Genomic DNA, 14,731 nt, shown 5'->3' with positions numbered 1-14,731 from the left:
GAGAGAGAATCGCAAGCAGGCTCCTCGCTCTCGGCGCAGGGCCCGAAGCCGAGCTCGAACCCACAAACTGTGAGGTCGTGACCTGAGCCCCAAATCACGAGTCGGATGCTTCACGGACTGAGCCACCCCAGCGCTCCGGCATTATGATGTTTTTAAATTTTTTTTTTTTTTAACGTTTATTTATTTTTGAGACAGAGACAGAGCATGAACGGGGGAGGGGCAGAGAGAGAGGGAGACAGAATCGGAAGCAGACTCCAGGCTCTGAGCCATCAGCCCAGAGCCCGACGCGGGGCTCGAACTCACGGACCTCGAGATCGTGACCCGGGCTGAAGTTGGACGTTTAACCGACTGAGCCACCCAGGCGCCCCTTTTTTTTTTTTTTTTAATGATGTTTTTAAACTCCTTTGTTGATCACAGGAAACCTTGGTGCTTGTAAATACCCACAAGAGGGGTTTGGGGGAAAATACGTAGATGACAAACAAGCACACACAAAAGGTAGACTGTCTGAGTCCCCCCCCACCCCCATGCGCCCCTCCACCTTTTTTAAACCGGTGTGGAGCCTGGGGCCAGAGACAGACCATGCAGGACCTACCCTCCCTCTTACAGAGAGCACACGGCAGAAGTGGCATGAAACCGTGTCACGACTACGCGTTCTGTGGCTGTCCCTGCTGCTTCTTTAGAAAGAGCAGTTTCCGGGGCGCCTGGGTGGCTCGGTCGGTTAAGCGTCCGACTTCGGCTCAGGTCATGATCTCACGGTCCGTGAGTTCAAGCCCCGGATCGGGCCCTGTGCTGACTGCTCAGAGCCTGGAGCCTGCTTCCGATTCTGTGTCTCCCTCTCTCTCTGCCCCTCCCCCGTTCATGCTCTGTCTCTCTCTGTCTCAAAAATAAATAAACGTTAAAAAAAAAATTTAAAAAAAGAAAGAGCAGTTTCCCTTCAAGCTGGTTTCGTCCATTACGGTCCACGTCCATGCACTTCACATTGCACCACCTCATTTGATTGTTTCCACCACTTAGGGAGCAGAGAAGGGTGCACACGATCACCCCCTGGCCGCTTTGAGGTTCCATGATGGCCCCGGGGCCCTGCCGGCCTCAGAACCTACCGCGTCGAGCTCCAAATCAAAGCTCTTTCTTCTGCAACTCTGAGCAAGCAGGCTGTGACGAGCGTCTCCTGCCTCTTTTGCAAGGAGGAGACACCAGCACCGTGTACCCTGAGAAGGACCAAGCCGTTTTCTGCTTCTGGGTTCTGTAGAAACATTTCTTTGACCTCCCGGAGGACTTCTTAGCACCAACTCTGGACAAGGTACCTGGAGAAAAGCATGACATCATTTCGTAAACCCTACAATCCAGGAAGTTTGTCTTAGGGGAAAAAAAAAAATCATAAAAGTGAACGCCTGGTGTTTCTTATCTCCCTTCTTCTCCCTAAGCTGGTCTTGCACAAGCAGGATGACCTTCCATTGGGTGACAAGTATGTCGTAAGTGAAACGTTTACACGCACGACAGGAATGACCTGGTGCCTCGCCCACCTCATTAGAATTCTAATTGGATGTGTAGGAGAGGCTGCTATAAATGGTAAGGAGATCCCCAGCTGTCTCCCCACACCTTCTGTCCGTCTGTCCGCGCCATTCCCAGAGAAGAGGCAGAGGAAGGCGAACATGACGGGTGAGTGCGTGGCATCTCCTCTACAGGTCCTTGCTGGAAGCTTCTCCTGGACCAGCCTGAGAGGCCAGTGTTCAGCTCGGGACAGCTGCCCCAGGGGCTCTGAAGACTAGATCTTAGTATTTAAGGAGGGCATTCAAAGGCGCCTCTTCCTCAGTGGCTGCCTAGTCCCTCCAGCGTGGTTCCAGGGGTAGAACATGCTTGGAATGTAGTCCAGAGTAATGGGCCGTGTATCCAACCCAGCTGGACCTCACATCCCTCGGACAGATGGACGAGTCTCGCCCCTTTCAAGCCGGCTGAGACCTGCTTCCCGTATTTCTCAGTGCGGTTTTCCCAGCTGTCAGTCATGTCGGCAAAGAAAAGCGCATCTCAGAGCTCCAAGGGAGAGAGAGAGAGAGAGAGAGTGATGGCGTGTAAGTTGATTTAAAAAAAAAAAAAAAAATCATTAGCGCGGCTGGAATGTTCCTAAGTAAACCACACATCCGGAAGCACCGCCGGCTCTTTTTGAAAGGGACTTGATGAGCTGAAACTTCCCCGGGGCGGAAGGAGCAGGTGTACCACAGGCCGTCCCTGCAAGCAGCACCGGGGAAGGAGGTGAAAAGGAGCTACAGAAAGTACAGGTTTTTTAGTTCTGCGGTCGCCGGTCGCCGGTGGAGGCTCTGGGCTCTTGTGAGCACCCCTGCCAGGCAGCGTGCTAATTATTGCCTGTCATGGGTGCTCAGCCTAGTGGGTTGCCAGAGACGCCAAACCCAAACAAGGCATGAGTCAAACCTGTAAAATATCGCGAGTGGGGGTTAGGACCTGGGGAAGGTTTGCCAAAGAAATCGCTCAGCACGATGCAAACGGCGAAGGCCGGTTACTTCGGAATCCCAAAGAGCAGGACGGGGCAGGGGGGGGGGCTGCAAACGCGAACCCCCCCCCGCCACGGTCCCCCGTTTCCTCCTGTGCACCTGCAGCATTGCTGGGTTGCCGAGAAGAGCCCTGGATCCTGTAGACATTAGCACGAGGGGATGTCAGGGCCCCCTGGGCCGACTCCCTCCCTCTAGGCCGACTGTCGGGGGCGCACAGAAAGTTGGTAGCAGAAGCCAGACTGCCCTTTCCACTCTGTCCTGTTACCAGAGCTGAGCTCCTAGATGAGCCGTGTGTGACCTCTGTGACGCGGAAAAGCGGTTCTGAACTTGAACTCTCCTCCCCAGCTGCTTTTGTGTTCCTTAACGTCACCGAGCCTCGGGTTTCCATTTGCAAGAGGAAAGGCCTGGAGTAAATAGACTCCAGGCTCCTGCTAGTAGGAAATGCTGTGCCATGAGAGGAAAACCAGGGGCGGGGAGCACGGGCCCCAGGGCCTAGTGAGTGTACCCCCCCAATAGCTCTGCAGGCCCTGCAAGCCCCGTCCCCCCAAACCTGCCTGCCGTGAGGCTGCTCCACACGTGTGGGCCCAGCGTGTCAGTGCCTGTGACTCGTGGAGACGCTGAGCTCTAAGAGCTCAGCATCTAAATCGACCAGAGATGTCCTAAGGTCACAACAGAAGGTAGACAATAGCCGGTTGGGGGGAAAAAAAAATCAATTTTTTAAAAAGGCAGGGGAGAGACAGGTGAATTATCTTCACTCCCTTCGACGTGTCACATTGTGACACAGGCAGTTCCCAGCTCAGTGTTTAGTCCCCCAGCCAGGCGGTGCTCAGAAAGTGTTTTCCGAATGAATGAATTTTACCTGTTGGACACCTCGGGAAAGGAGCCAAGGGGAGGTGTAGACGGGGACAAAGACAAATGAACTGTGGTCTCTGCCTTCCGTGAGCTCTCAGCCTGACAGCGCTTGGAAACACCAGTTGGTAGGCAAGTGACCCGCAAGGTGGACTGTCACGAGGCTGCATTGCGAATCGGACCCCCATGCTGTGGGGGCCGAGGGGGGGAGGAGATTAACTCAGCCAGGGATGGCGCCGGGCGAGCGAAGCAGACGGCATTTGGTCACAAGGAGTCGGGCACAGCGAGGAGTTTTGCGGGGTGAGGAGTGTTCTGGGCACAGGGAACAGGAAAAGAAATGTGGGTGGGCCGGCAGGCGTGACCCAGGGGACCGGCAGGGTCCCACGTGTGCTGGTTTGAGAGGACTCTGTGTCCCGTTCCTAACTTAAGGTTCTAGTTGGAATCTGCAGGGGCTCAGAGAGAGCAGCCTGGGCTGCGGTGGGGACCACGGTGGCAGAGGAAGGCGTGGCTGGCAGCGGTGAGGGGGGTGTCCTGGGCCTGCTGCCCACTGGGGACGTTGGGCTCACCTGCAGGGGAAGCCTTGTTCCCTCTCCCCCAGAGCCACTTGGGGGCCCGGGGTCAGAGGCAGAGTCCTCAGGGTACAAGCCTGTGGGAGGCCAGGACCGACCTTCTGGGGACGAAACCCTCCGTCCCCCTGGGGCCGTCAGCTTTCTTGCCAAATGCTTTACTGGGCAGACCACTACCTTCCGGGCCTCGTTCCCGATGTGCAAAGGACCCGTGCCATTCTGGGCCGTGGGTCTGCCGCAAAGCATTTTTCCCCGGAGCTGGGACACCGGCGGCTCTTTCTGCTGTAGAAACAGTCGGGCATTCCTGCTGGGGTCCTGCCTCCGTCTGCAGCCCCGGAAGCGTCCAGGACTCTCCTCGCAGGGGCCCTCGCTTTGTGTGTCAGCCCCCGGGACCAGAGCAACATCTAGGCTCTCTCTGCAGGCGGAGCCGCCCTGTAAGGCTCCGGGGCTCAGGGTTGCAGCCCTCAGGCTCAGCTTGTGGAGGAGGACAGCTGCCCCCTGCCTGCCTCAGGCCCAGTGGCTTCCTCTCACCTGGGGTCGCCGCTGCTGTCCCCCTGCCCTCGTCGGACCCAGACCTGCCAGCGGCTGTATCCCCTTGCAACGCAGGCTGCCCGTTTCCACTTTTGCTACCCAAGATTGTACGGGGAGGTCGAATCGCCGAAGGGTGACAGGCTCACATCCAGAGAGGGGCCCTGGGTTGCGTCTCAGCTCTGTCTCTGCCAGCTGAGTGACCTTGGGCAGCTGACTTAACCGTGTATCTCAGATGTCTCCTCTCTGAAATGGGGCTCTTTCAGGGGCGCCTGGGTGGCTCAGCTGGCTAAACGTCTAACTCCAGCTCGGGTCATGATCTCGTGGTTCGTGGGTTCGAGCCCCACGTCTGTGCTGACAGCTCAGAGCCTGGAGCCTGTTTCAGGTTCTGTGTCTCCCTCTCTCTCTGCCCCTCCCCTACTCGTGCTCAATGTCTCTCTCTCTCTTTCTCAAAAATAAACACTAAAAAAATTTTTTTTAATGGGGCTCTTTTAATATCCCCTTTCTAGATGCTCAGGCCGCATGTCTCATTATTACTTGGGAACTTCTTTTCCTGAGCCTAGTTCCTCCTTGCCTTGGGGTCTGAAGACAGACGCTATGAGATGAAGTCCCTTTTTTTAATCGAGGAGTTTTTCCAAGGAACCTCTCCCACTAAGACCCTCATCCCCGACCCCCTCACCAGCCCCTTCTCAAGTCCCCAGTTCTTGTCTTTGTGTCGTTTTTATTCACCTCATATAACTTCTCAGTCTGTCTCCACCCTGCTGGGCTGTGCTCCACGGATGGGGCAATCCCTCTCCCCAGGGCCCACATGCCGGCCTGGGGTGTGAGCTGAAGGCAGGAAATTCTTTTCCCTATCACCTCGGAGCAGAGCGGAGGGAACAAGGCCCCAGGGTTTTTGGTAGGGGCTGAGGGACGGGTTCAGAAGGTGTCTGACCTTCCCTGCTCTTAGCCTTAGCTTCCTCCCCCTGTAAAAAGGAGGCAGCGATTTCCCCCTCCTGCTTCCCAGAGCTGCCGTGTGGCTTCGGTGAGGCACTTAGTTGTGAGAGTCCTCTGATGGATGTCCAATGACACACAGGCCTATGGGAGTGATTCTCAGTCCTGCTGGCGTGTTAGAATCACCAGCAGGGTTTAAAACAGCAAAAAACAACCAACAAAACCCACCAAGGCTGACCCTAACCGTGAGATCCTAATTTAGTTGGTCTAGGAAGGGGCTCAGGCCAATAAGACTCTCCAGACCATTCTTATGTGCGGCCAGGCCGGAGACCCATGGGGCCAAGAGGTTCTCACCTGTCTTTGGAAGTGAAGGGGCCAAAGAGTCCTTCTTCCTCCCCGTGCCCCTGACCATGTAATGTCAAGGCAGGGAGTAGGCCACGGGGGGCCCCTTCTCTCTGGCAGCTTCCTGGCACCGTGCCGAAGTTGTTGGTGGCAGCTAGGAGTCACGTGTGGTCAGGCAGAACTTGGCTTCCAGTCTGGGCTTGGGTCCAGGAGCTGCCTGAGCACGTGCTACTTGGCAGATGACGTCAGCCGGCTGGATTTTCAAACCTCTCATCTGTGAGATGGGCATAACGACATCGTAGGGGTTTTGTAACTATCGAAGGACGTAACGCAGGTAAAAAATGCACGGTGCCTGGTGCATCCGAGGCCCTCGATGGCAGCCCATGAAAAAGCTCAAGCCCTCTTCTATCCTGTGTTGCTATTGCCATTATGTGTGGGAAGGAGCCCAAGGGATTTGTTCCTCTGCCCCGCCCCCGCTGGGGCCCAGGCGTTAGTGAAGGGCACACGTTGGATCCCGATAATAACCCTACAAGGGAGGATGTTCAGGTGTCACTGTCCCTTCTACAGATGGAGATGTGGGGAGCTTGCCCAAGGCCCTCCAGACTGCCAGTGCAGGGCTCATGCCCCAGCACCCCAGGGAGCTTCACCAGCCCCTTGTTCAGCTGCCCGCAGAACCCCGTCTTCCCCACCAGCTGGGTGCCAAGGGACAGTACCCACCCCCCCTATGCTGCACAGGGATTGAACTTGTCCGAACATGGTGGGGGTGGGGGGGAACGAAGGGAAATGGGCCAGGCTCAAGAGACCTGAGATCTGAGAGGAAAGCCCTGTGTGCCCAGGGCCAGTGGGAGACTGGCCAGGAACTAGGGGGTGTTCCAGGTGCCCAGAGGGGAATGACAGGGAGAAGAGGGAGAACTGGGAATGGTTCACAGCCCCTCAGTGACCAGGATTTCAGACCTGGTTTCTGAGCCAAGCTCTGCTTCTAAACTACCCTATAACCCTCTGGGGGCCTCAGTGTTCTTCCTGTAAGACGGGAATATGGGATTACATCACTGTTTTTCAAGCTGCTTGTTGTCACTCATTAGAAGACTGTAAAATCAGTTTAGTGGATTATGACCAGCCATCCAAAAAAAAAAAAAAAAAAAAAAAGGAAGAAGTAGAAGAGAAAATATCGGTACATTGTACATAGTAAAGGTTAGTATTGTTTTGTGAAACTTAGTTGTAGACCCATGTATCTAACACTCTAAAATTTCCTTTCTTTCTCTCTCTCTTTCTTTCTTCCTTCCTTCCTTCCTTCCTTCCTTCCTTCCTTCCTTTCTTTTCTTTCTGTTTCTTTCTTCCTTCCTTTCCTTCTTTTCTTTCTTCCTTTCTTTTCTTTCTTTTCTTTCTTATTTCCTTCCTTCTTTTATTTTCTTTCTTTCTTTCTTCCTTTCTTCCTTTCTTCTTTTCTTTCTTTTCTTCCTTCCTTCCTTCCTTTTCTTTCTTTCTTTTCTTTCTTTCTTCCTTCCTTCCTTCCTTCCTTCCTTCCTTTCTTTCTTTTCTTTCTTCCTTCCTTTCTTTTCTTTCTTTCTTTTCTTTCTTTCTTTTCTCCCTTCCTTTTCTTTCTTCCTTCCTTCATTCCTTCCTTTCTTTTCTTCCTTCCTTCCTTCCTTTCTTTCTTCCTTCCTTTCTTCCCTTTCTTTTCTTCTTTTCTTTCTTTCTTTCTTTCTTTCTTTCTTTCTTCCTTCCTTCCTTTCTTTTCTTTCTTTCTTTCTTTCTTTCTTTCTTTCTTTCTTTCTTCCTTTTCATTCATTCCTTCCTTCCTACCTTCCTTCCTTCCTTTGAGAGAGAGAGAGAGAGAGAGCATGAGTGAGTGGGGTAGGAACAGAGAGAGAGAGAATCCCAACCAGGCTCCACTCAGCTCAGAGCCCGACTCAGGGCTCAAACTCATGAACTGTGAGATCATGACCTGCACCAAAATCAAGAGGTGAACACTTAACCAACTGAGCCACCCAGGCACCCCACACTCTGGAAAATGTACTTCTTAATGTGGTCTCTAACAAAATGCTTGAAGACACTCAGCTAGACGGTGTTTAGTGTATCTAACAACCTAATTAGGTCTAGAAATCTGTACGATAAACATCTGTCTTGTCTAGAGACGGGCCCTGGGCAGGTGGGGAAGACCTAACCACTTGAGTATCAATTATGTCCTGTTGGATGACCGACCAGCAATTGCATGGTGTGGCCCCCCCCAGGAATAGGAAGGAAGAACCCCAGCCACACAGCTGGCAACCTCTGCTGCTGTCCTGTCTGCGGTGGGTGATTCAATTACAGAGCCAGTCTGATAAAGATGGAGACAGCTGACTAGTAGCACAGTCTGGAATCTGTTCTGTGCTTCTCATGCTATCCCTGCCAAAGGCAGACCACAGAATGAGTGGGTGGGAGTCACATTTCGGGTGTATGCGATTAGGTTTGGTAATGAATAACACCGAGTTCCCAAGGAACAATGGCTTAGAGACACAAGACAGGAGTTGACTTCTTCCTTCAACAATTGATCTTGATGTAGGCAGTTCTGGGTGCAGAAGGCAGGCTCACGGATCCCCGGGGGCCCGGGGCTCTGGAGGTAAGCAGATTAAGGGCATTTGTCAACTCTTTTTATTTGTTTTCATTTTTTTAGTTGATTTTTTTATTTTGAGAGAGAGAGAGCGAGCGAGCATGCAAGTGAGGAAGGGGCAGAGAGAGAGAGAGAGAGAAGGAGGGAGAGAGAGAGAGGATCCCAAGCGGGCTCCACACCACCAGTGCAGAGCCGGACGCGGGGCTCCAGCTCACGAACTGCGAGATCCTGACCTGAGCCAGAATCAGACGTTTCACCGACTGAGCCACCCGGGGTTGCCCCTGCCAACTGCTTTTAAAAAGAGGTTTCCTCAAAGGAACTGAAAACAGGTATTCAAACAAATGCTTGCATATGAACGTTCATAGCAGCACTATCCAGAAGAGCCAAAAGGCAGAAAGAACCCAAATGTCCCTCAACTGATGAGCGGCTGAACGAAATATGGTATAGCCATATCATGCAGCCAGAGGCAGGAATGAACTCCCCCAAAACGCCATCACATGGATGAACCTTGAAAACGTAACGCTAAGCGAAAGAAACCAACCCTAAAGACCACCCCTCTGTGTGGTTCCTTTTATACGAAATGTCCAGAAGAGGCCGGTCCATGGCGAACAGAAAGCAGGTTAGTGGTCGCCAAGGGGGAATGGGGATTGATGAGTGGTTCTGAAACCGGATAGTGGTGATGGTTTCACAACATGGTGAACGTACTAAGCGCCTCTGAAGTGTCCACTTTAAAACGGCTAAAGTGGTCAATTTCATGTTCTGTGAATTTTAGCTCAATGAAAAAAAAAAGAGGTGTCTTGGCAGTTAACGTATAGAACTTCTGCCTACGGGTCATTGGCCAGAATTCATTCACGTGACTGCTCTTCCCCATCCCCACCCCCACCCCCGGCTGCAGGGGGGCCCAGGAAATGTAGTGCCCAGTTATATGGGGGACTTAATTACCAAGAAAGAAGGGGCGAGGAAATATCGGGAGGGACACTTAGTAATCTCTGCCCCATTGAGACTGCTGGTGGCAATGCTATTCTCAGGAGAAAGAGCTGGAGACGTGGCCCCAGGCCTGACACGAGAGGCGAGCAGAACTCAGGGAGGTGGCATGGGACCAGGAGAACACGGGCATGAGAATCCAGAGTGTCCCATTGCGGGCAAGCCACCTTCCGGGCCTCCCTGTGCTCGCCTCCGGAATAAGGACGTGAGCACATGATCCGTCTCCAAGGTTCCTTTCCCTCTGATGTTTTTTTAAGAGTGTGTGTTAATGAGTCCGCTGTCGGAGTCACATCACACAACTCTCCCTTCCTCCCTTTGTTCTGTCTAGACTGGTGCAGAAAACTGCCCTGAGGCTCGTAAACCTGAGAAGAACCTTACATGGTTGTGTCCCTCCCCCACTCCCTGCCCTTCCCCTCCCTTCCCCTCCCTTCCCCTCCGGCAGAGGGGGCTGTGATTAGGGGGACGTGAAGGGGTGGAGGGGGGAGGGAAATGAGGAAATCCATAGACAGGATGACCAGATCCTCGATTTGGAGGCTGGCAGAGCCAGTCCTAGGGTCCAGAGGCAGGACAATGACTGAAGGTGGCAGCCAGTGGAAGGAGAAAGGTTCCAGAAACCACACCGGAGGCTTCACGAGCAGGCACTCGAGCTGCCCTGTCCACTCCGGGCGGCAGGGACAGGCTGCTCCCGTTTCATGCACCCCCCGTGCAGAGCGAATGCTGTTTGGGAACACATTTCCCTTCCCTGCCCTGCTCACTCTCTCCTCTTTGTCGGAATGAACATGCCCACGGGGAGGAAAATGCATGGTGAGGTCCACTCACCCCCTGGGTAACTTCTGGACTGAAGGTCCTGCACGGGTCCCCCTTCCAGGCAGGGACCCGGGGGCCGCCGGCAACAGGACGGTGCCAGGAAGACCTGAGTTCAGAACCTGGCTCTGCCAGTTACTAGGCCTACGGACCCCAACTCAGAAGTTTATCCCCCTGAGCGTCAGTTTCCAACGCGTATGAGGATTCCACCCACGATGTCGGCCATGTGCTCTGTGTATTGTTAACAGCAGTTGGCGTATGCAGGAGACCGAGGCCACGTGTGAGCCCCGCTCTCCTCACCTCCCCGCTCAGAGAGGCCCCGGTGCATCCCGAAGGCACCCTGCTGCGGAGTTTGGCTCCTTGGTGCCGGGGCTCACGCTCGGTGTCGGGAGATGCAGAGAAGGACACGGGGGTTTAAACCCTGAGCTGGTGGCAAGATCCCTCCCTGGACCCGCTGTCTTCGGCTCACACCAGCCCGGACAGCCTGCATTTCACTTGGGAGTGTCTTTGATGAGCTTTGTACCCACCTCCCCAGCTGCTTGGGCCGGAGCCCCTGGCCCCAGGCCTGCCTCGGAGGCCCACCCTCTCCTGCCTCCCCTTCCTCTTGTGCGGAGCGCCTCTGCGCTAGCCAAACGACACCCCTGCTTGCCCTGCCTTCGGATTCCCTTCCCCACCTTCCGGAATCCCTTCGCATCGAACAAAACTCTCTCCAAGACCTGGCACTGCCAACGAAGCCTTTTCTGATCTCTACGACTGGAAGTGGTTCTTTTCTGCCTGCCTCTCCTAGCCACTTTTTATCGGGGGAGAGTGGACTCACCCCCTTCCCATCATCCAATCCCACTTGGGCTTGTCTTACCCACGGCTGAAGCTCTTGGAGGGTTAAAACATGTTTACACCCCCGGCGTCGTGCTTAATGTAATGTCCTGCAAACACTAGGTACTCTAGATGTGTTTGGTGAGTGGATGCCGCTGCGCACCTTTCCTTATGGACTAAATTTTGAGCTGTCGTCATCATGGCCGTTGCGTGACCGGTTTTTTTATTTGTTCAGTTATTCCTTCATCCACTGGTTTATCTACTTGTCCTAACACCCCCAAGCAAGGCGCCAGGCATCAGAACGGGAAGATCAAGAAGGCACATTCTGGGTGGCTCAGCTGGTCGAGCATCTGACTTCAGCACAGGTCACGATCTCACGGGTTCTTGGGTTCGAGCCCCGAGTCAGGCTCTGCGCCGACAGCTCGGAGCCGGGAGCCTGCCTCGGATCCTGGGTCTCCCTCTCTCTCTGCCTCTCCCCTGCTCAAGAGCTCTCTCTCTTTCTCTCAACAATAAATAAACATTAAAAAAAAAGAAGAAGAAGAAGAAGAAGGCATATTCTGATGGAGAGTGCCCGGCACATCTATGGGAATGCGTCACCACACTCCCATCATGAAGCCAGAAAAACGGTTTGGTTTGCAGAGGAATGGATCATAAGACATCTCAGATTCTTGCTTGAAGGAATAAACTTTCTCAGAAGGTTTATGCAGGTGACATTCCTTGTACATCATGGCGTGTGTCATAAACCCTTCTCAGTTTAGTTCCACAATCACATAAGAAGGGGTTTGGGGGCGCCTGGGTGGCTCAGTCGGTCGGGCATCCGATCGGTTCAGGTTATGATCTCACAGTCCATGGGTTCGAGCCCCGCATTGGGCTCTGTGCTGACAGCTCAGAGCCTGGAGGCTGCTTCGGATTCTGTGTCTCTCTCTCTCTCTCTGACCCTCCCCTGTTCATCCGCTCTGTCTCGTTCTCTCTCTCAAAGACAAGTAAACAGTAAAAACAATTTTTTTTTTTTTAAATTTTTTTTTCAACGTTTTTATTTATTTTTGGGACAGAGAGAGACAGAGCATGAACGGGGGAGGGGCAGAGAGAGGGGGAGACACAGAATCGGAAACAGGCTCCAGGCTCCGAGCCACCAGCCCAGAGCCCGACGCGGGGCTCGAACTCACGGACCGCGAGATCGTGACCTGGCTGAAGTCGGACGCTTAACCGACTGCGCCACCCAGGCGCCCCTAAAAACAATTTTTTTTAAAAAAGAAGGCATCCGAGATGTTTGTCCTCAGCATCTTATCCAGAGAACTCCTGGAGCTTTGACTTGTTGCTATCTACCACTGTTTTCGGTGAGCATTTGAAAGTCCCCTCCGGACCAGTGATCGCCCCATCTCTAGGCCTAGAAGCGCTCCTTAGAGCACTAAGGAGTCCTGCTGTCCTCCTCAGCCAGCAGCAGAGACCCAGGCCGACATCCGGGTGCTGCACATCTAGGGAAAGCAAGAAATACACGGGTCAGTATTTGCTGGATGTTGGAGAGCGAAAAGGCACTTGGTATCTGGGAAGGCGCGAAGGGGGAAAAAGCAAAGCGAGGCAAACCAGCGTGGCGGATTTGAGAGACAGCGCCCCCTCCCGGTCCGGCGTGAGCCCCCCACCCCCAAAGCAATGAAGCTCCCGCGACAGAGTGTGATTACTCAGGGCTGGTTACCTGGTTCTCCTGGCTGGTTGGGTGAAGCTATGCTGAACGCGTGGCCTGTTCTTTCAGGGTCGAGTGACGGGTGATCGAGTGGAAGAGAGGATATTCTCAAGCCTTGTGGGTAGTGTGTGCAGAGAGGCTCAGCTGCCTGAAGGGACAGAACAGGGAAAAGGGTGTGAAGGGCTCACCTCGCTCCATCAAGGTCTTTGAATTTTAATGGGGTGCTTCCTAGAAGTTGGACTCTCCCCCAACCGGCCCCACCCAAAAGCTTGTCCTTGTGGTAACGTACACCTTTCCCCACCCCACCTTCCCTCGCCTTCCAGGACCTTAGGTCCCCTCTTCTGTCTTCCAGCTTTAGAACCCCAGAGTATCAACTGGCAGGTGACCTCCAACCGGCAGGCGCATCGCACAGACAGGTTCTCCGGCCAGCAGCTCACCGTGCGCAGAGGCCAACCCTTCAGCTTCTCCATGATCTTGAACCGAAGTCTTGACAGTGGAGACAGTCTGGGCTTCATAGCCTCCACAGGTACCTGCTCCCCGCTCCCACACGCCCTTGGGGCTGTGCTTCCAAGGGTTCGGTGGTGTCACACTGGGCCACTAGGCTCTGGGTCCTAACCCCGCTCTGCCATTGATACTTGGTGTGACCTTGGGCAAGCCTCTGCCGGTCTTCGAGCCCCAGAGTCCTATTCTTCAAATCAAGAGAGATTTGGCCTCCCTGCTCTCTGTCGTTGTTTTCGGGGCTCTTCTGTGGTGCTTCGGGGGATGACGTCCCCCTCCAAAGCGCCCCTGTGGTTAGGTTGGAATCTGATCGCTCCCCACTGTCTGGCCAGCACTCTTCGGTTTTCATTGCCCTCTGTCTTCTTCTACAGGGCCCTACCCCTCAGAGTCGGCCAGGACAAAGGCTGTGTTTCCGCTCTCCAGTGGGACAAGTCGTGGTGGCTGGAGCGCACAGCTCGTGTCCAACAAGGACAACGTTCTGACCATCTCCATCTCTAGTCCTGCCAATGCGCCCATCGGATGGTACACGCTGAGCACCCAGATCTCCTCCCAAGGCAATGACTTCGTTCAGAAACTTGGGACGTTCATACTGCTCTTTAACCCCTGGGTGCAAGGTAGGCATCCAACCAGCCACACGCCTAGCCATCAGCTAAGCAACACCGATGGAAAGGAGATGGGGGGATGATTTTTATAGGCTCAAGTTTGAGTAGCAGGAGTGCGTGGGATATGGAAATAGCGTAGAAGCCAGAAGTCAGAAGTCACGGATTTTCATCCCAGCTCCGCCACCTAATCAGCTCTGTAAGTCTGGGCAGTGGCTCTATCCTTCTGAGCCTCAAATTCCTTACCATTACGTGGAAATCCTGCTGTCGCCTCCGGGGCTACTGTGGGGACCCCATGAGCTTTTACAAAGCGCGTCACGTGGTGTAACTATAAAAAACAATGACCACAGTATAATTCTACAGCCTGGAGGCTGCTTCTTGCCCGAAGGAGCAAGTATCTCCCTCCTAGGGTCTCATTTTCTGCCCTCCAGGTCATTTCAGGTTCTCTTACAAGTTTATAGTTCCCACAATATGAGGTGGAAACATTAGAGCTCACAGGCTTCGTTCCTCGGTGGAGGTTGGGGGATGGGCTGCAGGTGTGGCCTGCTCCAGCCACCAGGCCGGCCCTCAGGAATGGGAGAACGGGTCTCCATAGTCCTCTGTAGGAGTCTAGTTCCTGGGATCTGACTTTTGTATCAAACAGAGGATGGTGTCTTTATGAGCAACCACGCGGAGAGAGAGGAGTACGTTCAGGAAGATGCCGGCATCATCTATGTGGGGAGCACAAATCGAATTGGCATGGTCGGCTGGAACTTCGGGCAGGTAAAAGGGTCTTAAGAAGCTCTGTGGTTGGGGCGCCTGGGTGGCGCAGTTGGTTAAGCGTCCGACTTCAGCCAGGTCACGATCTCACGGTCCGTGAGTTCGAGCCCCGCGTCAGGCTCTGGGCTGATGGCTCGGAGCCTGGAGCCTGTTTCCGATTCTGTGTCTCCCTCTCTCTCTGCCCCTCCCCCGTTCATGCTCTGTCTCTCTCTGTCCCAAAAATAAATAAACGTTGAAAAAAAAAAAAGAAGCTCTGTGGCAGTCCCAGCAGAGAGGCG

At 53.8% G+C, this 14,731-nt stretch overlaps 1 protein-coding gene across 1 annotated transcript in view; it reads left to right on the top strand.

The window, feature by feature from the left end:
- The first annotated feature begins 1,534 nt into the window (after positions 1-1,534).
- The window catches only part of TGM3 (transglutaminase 3), a 39,717-nt gene continuing 26,520 nt past the window's right edge, over positions 1,535-14,731 (top strand). The window contains exons 1-4 of the mRNA XM_086701841.1: positions 1,535-1,659; positions 12,950-13,123; positions 13,467-13,709; positions 14,338-14,456. Coding sequence (XP_086557967.1) covers positions 1,653-1,659; positions 12,950-13,123; positions 13,467-13,709; positions 14,338-14,456 — 543 coding nt within the window. The 5' untranslated portion in view covers positions 1,535-1,652. The remainder of the gene's footprint in view (positions 1,660-12,949; positions 13,124-13,466; positions 13,710-14,337; positions 14,457-14,731) is intronic.

This window comes from Puma concolor, chromosome A3 (assembly GCF_028749965.1).
Source record: "Puma concolor isolate L17-30 chromosome A3, mPumCon1.1.hap2, whole genome shotgun sequence".
NCBI classification, from domain to species: domain Eukaryota; kingdom Metazoa; phylum Chordata; class Mammalia; order Carnivora; family Felidae; genus Puma; species Puma concolor.
This window is presented reverse-complemented; position numbering and strand designations above follow the sequence as displayed.